The sequence below is a fragment of the Anolis sagrei genome, chromosome 4 (assembly GCF_037176765.1).
Source record: "Anolis sagrei isolate rAnoSag1 chromosome 4, rAnoSag1.mat, whole genome shotgun sequence".
In the NCBI taxonomy this organism is placed as follows: Eukaryota; Metazoa; Chordata; class Lepidosauria; order Squamata; family Dactyloidae; genus Anolis; species Anolis sagrei.
In genome coordinates this window covers 167,308,968-167,317,008 of record NC_090024.1, presented here as the reverse complement: position 1 = coordinate 167,317,008, position 8,041 = coordinate 167,308,968, and the positions used below count along the sequence as shown (strand labels likewise).

Below are 8,041 nucleotides of genomic sequence, written 5' to 3'. Positions count from 1 at the left end.
AAGGGAGAAAATAGAACCTTGCAGAACCCCACAGGTCAAAGGCCAGGGGTCTGAGCAGGTATCCCCTAGCTTCACTCACTGGCTACGACCCTCAAGGAATGATTGGAGCCACTGGAGATCAGAGCCCACAAGACCCATTCCTGAGAATCGACCCAGAAGGATACCATGATTGATGGTAACGAAAGCTGATGAGATATCAAAGAGAACCAACAAGGACAGAGGAGGTCATCCACTGAGGTGACCGAAGCCATCTCCATACCATGACCAGGCCTAAAGGGTGTTACTCTTATGTAAATGTGAATACGACTGTAGCCATAGTTATGCTTACAATCATAGAAAAGAAATTATGGCATAGTAAAAAGTATGTTCAGTATTTGGAAGAACCATTAAAAGATAAAACAGTGATATCTATCTATCTTCAATTTTAAACAATGGATTTTTTTTTGTAAAAATCTGGAAGGAAAACTAACAAAGCAAAAATTGATATAGAGAAACATTTTTATAAATAGAAATAGAAATTATATGGAGGTTAACCAGTGAACCATAGGTTAACCAGTGTTACCTTATTAGTTCATAGCAGCAGTAGTAGTAGTAGTACAACAACACTTTATTTATATCCTACCCTATCTCCCCATGGGGACTCTGGGAGGATCACAGTACACATACACGGCAAACATTCAATGCCGTTTTGGATTGACAAAGACAGAGACAGACAGAACAGAAGGAGATATGTTGGGTGGCCATTAATGTCCAGCTTTTTGGTGCCTTGGAAGGTTGTGCTCAAAATCCAACCACAGGGGGTGCTGTTGCTCCATCTTCTATGTCAAAGAGCCATCAGGACTTCCTCCTTCCTTTTGGTTGCCTGGCAGTTTCTGATCTTTTTTGCTTGTTTTAACGGTACCTAATTTCTCCAATTACAGCACAAGTTGTTTTTGAACTGCTTAGGTCAACAGTAAGCTGGGCTTGACAGTCAGCAGCTCATGCCAACCCACGGCTTCAAACTGGCAACCTTTTGGTTGGTAGATCTTATCATTACTGGCAATTTACCAGCTGTGCTAAACCCCGGCACTTTGCACTGATAGTTGCAATGGAATTGTCTTCCACTCCTTTCCTTGCTGGTCAAAATAACAGCTCTGAATGTTTTCCCAGGCCTCTAGAGCCAATTGTAGACATGCAAGGAGGTTGAAATAGTGAGGAAAAATTACCCCTCCCAATTCTGCTGGACCCCACCACTTTACCAGCTGGATCCTTCGCAATTCTGGAAATATGCACTAAATTGAGAACTGGTGACTAATCACACATGTAATAAAATCTAGAAGCATAAAGCATATCTCTTATGGATTCACTAAATAAACAGTCTAAAAATCCTCTTAGAATCTCTAATATCTGAGCAATTAGCTGATGGTGGAATGGATTATCCTTAACAATGAATTTATGTGGCTTTGGCAATTATGCCTATCCTCAAATCTACTTTTTGCTCTTACCTGTATGTTGTATTTGGCACATAAACATCTTTCGCGGGAAACTCAAGGATCTCTCTGGTTGGTCGAACTCTGCTATCAGGGTAAAGTTTTACTTGCAACAGGTCTGGAGTTAAACAGTAATGTGGGTTCTCTGGAGCTGGAGAAATATCTATCTTCAACTGAGCTGTGTGGAAAGAAATTGATAATATGACCAAGCTTATAAGCTGCCACTTATACAGTTTCTTGGATTAAAAACTATCAAGAAAGGAAACATACCAAAATATGTTATATTTTAAATTATCCACCAATGGTTAACAGCTATGACTACTTAACAATGCAAACCCTGTTGTCCTTTGGCTTTTGGCACAGCATTCTAGCATTATTTCTGCAAGCAGCTATTGGGACATTAAGATGGTTGTCTTTTCTATTTATTAATAAATTCTGGTTCAATATAAAGAAATTCAGATTTGTCCTGTTTCAAAAATTGAAATATTCACTGTATGTTTTACCACTGTTACTTCAGTGAAATAACTCTACATTTTATAGTAGATTCTTGCAGGAACACCTCAGCAAGCGAGAGTCCAAATGTGGCAGGCTAAAAGCGGGAACCACAAACCATGGCCGATATCAAATGAGAGACTCCCCCCTGGTCACACAGACGATTGGGCAACTTGGAAGGCGCTAAACAGATTGTGTTCTGGCACCATGAGATCAGAGCCAAACTTAAGAAATGGGGCCACAAAGTGGAGTCCATGACATGAGAGTGTGGAGAAGAGCAAACCACAGACCACCTATTACAATGCAGACTGAGCCCTGCCACATGCACAAAGGTGGACCTCCTTATAGCAACACCAGAGGCACTCCAAGTAGCCAGATACCGGTAAAAGGACATTTAGTATAATGCCAAGTTTTTTAAACTTTGTGTTTTTTAAAATACATTGCAGCTGTACCCTCATATAGCTTCTGATACAATAAATAAATTGTAGAATTGGGGGGGGGGGTGTGCTTGGAGGGTGTGAATTGCTTAAACTTGGTTATAAAAGCGGACCATCTTATCTTGACAGCATCTTCTGAATGCATTTTTAGTGTTGTCAAAGCTGCTTGTTGCACCTCAGAACATGTTGGAGAAATCCAAGTACTAAACAGTTCTAGCTTCCAAACAAACCAAAAAAATACCTGTAATAGGTCTCAGTCTCCGTAGAACAGACGATGGCCTCCTCATATCTGCAAGAAACTTGTACAAGTCCTCATCGCTCAGGCGGTCACCCTCCTATTGTTGATTAAAAATGAAGATATGCAAACATTGTCAACTGTGTTCTTAGGAGAAATTTTCCCCCTACTTGTCTTTCTTTATATTGCAGGTCTTCAGAGAATTTCTTGTATAATAAAATAATAATAAGCAATACATTTATGATATCCTCAGTATTTAAATAGCTCCCTCCCTTTTTGTTGTATTCATAACAAGAGTCGGCCCTTACTTTTTAAACAGTCCATGAGTAAAATAAAGCTCCAACTTAAAAAAAAATCAGACTGATTTCACTCTGGAATGGAATTGGTAATGTTCCTGTAATCCCTTTTAAGTGAATAGAGTTGTATAGCTCTGTCTTCTCTATTAAGCTGATCAGTGCAACCACTTGGTTCAGCACTTATTCCTTACTCAACAAGAGGAGCATCAAGATCATTGACCTTGCAATAGCACTGCAGAGCCTAGCAGCAAAATTAAAATATGAAGAATTTTTCTTTTTTAATGTTGCAATAATGAGTCCTACACGGCAGAAGACTTTACTGGGAGTTCAGTGGACTTCACTGGAGCAGTGACTTGAAGGTAAAAATCAATGGATTTGCCTATTCAAATATATCAAGGTGAGGACCTTAACAACATATGCTATGCACCCTCTTATGCTGGCTTCACACATGAATCATATGAGAAGAGGCATCATACGATATGCCATCAGATGATGTGGTTTTTAAGTCCCTTCCATGTATTAGAAAAAATTGTTTGGAGAAGACTGCATATGGACAATAGATAGCTATTGAACTATTGGTTTCAACCAATAGTTTTTAGGCCAAAGAGCTGAACTAGAAGCTTTGCTCTTACTCCCAAGAGGGAGGCCAAGTTTTGGAAAACTTTTTTTTAAGGCTACAATTCCGAGGATCCTTTAGACGATGAGAAAGTAACTTTTCAAAGGTCAGAATTATCGTATATTGTTTCATTCAGCTAATAATGGAAAAACTGGTCATAGTGCTCCTTTAGTTTCAATTCTCTTTTAATTTTATTCACTCTAGGTTGTATGCATTATTCAACTGGATTTTGAATATTATTCACTTAGATTTAAAATAGCTCACCAACTAATATGATATTCAGTATTAAACACAGAAATAGTTTGGAAAACATTGAATAACAAGTTGTAAAAGACACATACATATATTTCAATTTTCTGTTCAAAATATTAATGTCTTAATCTTGTCATGCCACTTATAGGTATTTTATACTAATTCACAATCAGTATCCCAAAATCCTTTTTTAAAAATTCATAAGGAATTAAAAAAAAAACGAAGAAAAAAGAAAGGAACCGTAAAAACAAACTTTTTAGGTTAGTAGGTCAAAGTATTGACCACCTCATTAATGTTGCCACAAAGAAACATTAATCTTGCATAATCTCTGCAAAGCCTTCATCCTTGAAAGAGCAGAGAGATTAGATAGTATTTAGTGGCATCCTGGAAATCCACAGTTAGGTGACACATCTTCCTTTTATTAGCTGTTGTACACAATACAACATGATCTCCATATCTGTGAGATCAGTTACCTCTAGTTTCACTTATCCACATCCAACAAACTATTGCCACCTGGTCAGATTCTAAGTGCTCAGAAGATGAGGAAGTAGATGCTGGGATATCTTCAGAAGGCCCAGAGGAGGATTGAAGTAGCCTCGAGAGTTGCTTTGAAATATCCTGGCAGTTCCCATGAGACTGGAGAAAGTGATATCAATTCTCATGAGAACCTGCCAGAAGTGCAGGCTGAAAGAAATGTGGGAGATGAATGTTTGTCCAGATCTAGGCGCTTGTAACTTCGGAAGCAGGGTGTACAAACAAAGACAGATTCACTTTTCCCAGAGAAAAGGAAAAGCAGGTGTATGAAGAATTATGTCATGGGAGGGGCTGAGGCCTTTTAAAGTGGTTTCTGCTGGTAAAATCCTTTGTGAGAGCAATGTTGTATTCAGGTGAACAGCTCTCAGTTCTTGGTCCTATGTTTTTGGGAATTCATGTATTCAAGTTTCTAAGTTTGTTTCTGTTTCTAGTTCATGTGTGGCATAGATTGCCTGACTTGGATTCATGCTTTCATGTTTATAGATATATATATATGGATTGTTACTCTTTTTTAGATTTGCTTATTTTTTATATACCATATTTTCCAGCATATAAGACGACTGAATGTATAAGACGACCCCCAACTTTTCCAGTTAAAATATAGAGTTTGGGATATGCTCGCCGTATAAGACTACCCTCTTCCAAAGCAAAACAAATAAAAATTTAAAAAGCATCAGATTTTATTTCAATATGGTAATTCTCCTATTACTATACCTCCTTCTCTGCCTCTCAGATCTCACACATGTGCACCTGCACCGCTTCACTGCAGTCTTCAGAAACAAGATCTGAGAGGAAGAGGAGGAGGTACGGTAAAAGGATACAAGGGTCAGACAGGTGTGTTTTTCTGGGCCCAGAGCCACTCTATCTCTTTTTTACATACCCCAGGCACCCCGGACGCCTGCAGCTTGCTCTGCCCTTCACTTACACCTTCCCAGTGAGGCGCTCCTTCACCTCACCATCAGGACTGTATTAAGTCCACAAATCCTAATGGATTTTCTTCTACCGTACTTGTACAGTGTCGCCCTTAATGCTTTTATACAGTTGCTGCATATGACAGGGACATGGCTACTGCCATTTTTGAGCTCTCCCCCCCCCCCCACCATATGCGGCAACCATAGATTCTGTAATCCACCCACTCTATAAGACGACTCCTGGCGTATAAGACAACTCCTGCCGTATAAAACAACCCTGACTTTTGAGAAGATTTTCTTGGGTTAAAAAGTAGTCTTATATGCCAGAAAACACGGTACTCTTCTCTAAATAAACTTTTACTTACTGGATTATCTGGACAGATTATGGTTTGTGGTGAAAAGTTATTTCAGGGCTCTAGTGCAACACAGTGTTCTATGCAAGCAGTCTGTGCAATTTAGAATCCCAAACCATTAAAATTCTCTACTTCATGAAGAAGCAATAGTATACATCATTTTCACCATTTCCTAACCATTTTCACTAGCTGCCAAGACATTATTAGAGTGAATAGGGAAAGCTAATACAAGTTCATGAAAAAGTCTTAAATCTTACCTAGGTCTAATAGAACTTTGCCCAGTTGAGACTATCCATTTATTTTTAATAGGAATACTTCTAGGATAAAGATTTGCATGACACTCTAAGTAATATGGTGCAAGTGGCATTGTGTTACCATAAGAATAAGGGTTGAAATACCTGTTTAAAGAAGTTTGTCACTGTGAGGGTTGCTGGTCTGAAGTTAGTCAAGTTGCAGGCTTCATCTCCACTAGTGGTTCTTTCCAATGAACGTCTGCCAACGATACTAGAATTCCTTCTCTCTGACCAAGATCCTTTGCGCTCTTAACAATGAAAGCGGGAAAATAAAAGGAAAATAAACTAGAAAGTCTAGTCTGAAATTATGGGAAAGGCAAGTCGGAATAGGTAGTTATGCTAAGATAATTGCTCTCTCGAGGCATTAGAAAACCATGAAGCACAGCTCAATACTTTTGCTCCTCTCATAGCAACCGTACCCCAGTGCCTTGTGCCTATTATAAAAGTCTTTATCATGGGGAGATTTATGCTTTTTTCCTGCTACAAAAATGATGAAGTTGGCAGTTTTCAAAAGGTTTGGGGGAAAAGATGCTGAACAGCAGTTTCAGATGAGCTGTGAAGTCCACAACGATTAATTCACTCCGCTGGAAAATGCTCATCAGCCTGTAACACTCTCACAGACAGAGCAGCCCAGTTTCCAAAAGCATAACAGATGGGTTATGAGTAAAATCCTTGAAAGATAAACCTATTTGTTATTACAGGCTTGTCCTTTTCATTTCATCCTTAATACAAAGGCTGCATGAGTGGATGAATAGGCAAAAAAGTGCTAACAAACATGCATCTTGTGCACCAAACCTGGTAGAGAAACAAAAGCCTGACAAAATTCATGCAAGGATAGGAAACTTGTGACCCTCCAAATGTTGCAATACCTATGCTGGCCAGTGCAGATGAGAGTTGAAATTCAGGAATAACTAGAGGGCTACTTTTTTTTCCATGTCAGGAGCAACTTGAGAAACTGCAAGTCGCTTCTGATGTGAGAGAACTAGCCATCTGCAAGGATCTTGCCCAGGGAACACCCGGATGTTTTGATGTTTTACCATCCTTGTGGGAGATTTCTCTCATGTCCCCACATGGGAAGCTGGAGCTGACAGAGGGAGCTCATCCATGCTCTCCTCGAATTCGAACCTGTAACCTGTCGGTCTTCAGTCCTGCCAGCACAAGGGTTTATTGCCCACGACTAATAGCCCTTCACTATAAATTTGGTATTATTTCTATATAGGTTGATAGTTTAGAGGTTACATACATTGGGTTGGATCCAAGCCACACTTTTGTGGTTAGAAGGACTCCTTCCGTTTATGATAATAAGGGAGGTTGGGGAAAGAGGGGAAGGGAGACACATTCCTTGCTGATTCCTTTTTATTTATGCAGCCTTGTACATTTCCTTTCATGATGTTCTGGTGGGTCTCTCAGTCCTCCAAATAATAATTCAGGAAACTGGGTAGTTGAAGAGGGAAGGACAGATGGATAAATATTCCTTCTGGAACTAGTGGTATGTATCAAACTATCATATATCTGGATGCAACCCACAGTATTAAATACAAACATAGAATAAATTCAAAAATCCCAGTCTTGTGTTAACTATAGGTTACTTATATTCCATTGATTTCAAAGCATTTACTCTTATGAATAAATTAGTCTAGAGACACCTTTACCATGTAAAATTTATAGGCAGCAAGTGACAGCTGCACATATTTCATATTTATTTAGCATGAACATGTGTGCAAGCATAATATGGGATACATGACCTCTCCAGAGAGACTGGCAATCCAAATGAGTATCACAGCTTTGGTGGCTTACTTTCTTGGGTCACAACACATAGATTCCCTCAGCTAGAATGATCACTGGCTATGCTGACTTAAAAATTGGGGATAAGTTGTCCAAAAACACTTGTTCCCCTTGTACCAATTAAGACAGACTAAAGAAAAGGTTACAGCTAAATGATGAAGCATCAATGATGACAAGAATACAGCAATCAGTAATGAAAAGAGGATGCATACTGTCGTCTGAGTACAGTTTTTAAGCAAGCAACCGTTTTTTACAAGAAAATGTCAAGATGGTTTGAGTGAGAAGGAAAAACATGATGTACAGAGGTGCATGGCTGAAGAATGGAACAAGGAATGATACAATGATCAGAACACTTCATTCTTTGTTAC

General features: G+C 39.1%; 1 protein-coding gene across 11 annotated transcripts in view; it reads right to left on the bottom strand.

The window, feature by feature from the left end:
• Positions 1-8,041, bottom strand: part of DOCK7 (dedicator of cytokinesis 7) — a 150,160-nt gene that overhangs the window by 81,595 nt on the left and 60,524 nt on the right. For all 11 annotated transcript variants that reach the window (XM_060773636.2, XM_060773637.2, XM_060773641.2 and 8 more), the window contains exons 12-14: positions 5,994-6,136; positions 2,640-2,733; positions 1,485-1,647 (exon numbers count right to left, since the gene is read on the bottom strand). In XM_060773636.2, coding sequence (XP_060629619.2) covers positions 1,485-1,647; positions 2,640-2,733; positions 5,994-6,136 — 400 coding nt within the window. The remainder of the gene's footprint in view (positions 1-1,484; positions 1,648-2,639; positions 2,734-5,993; positions 6,137-8,041) is intronic.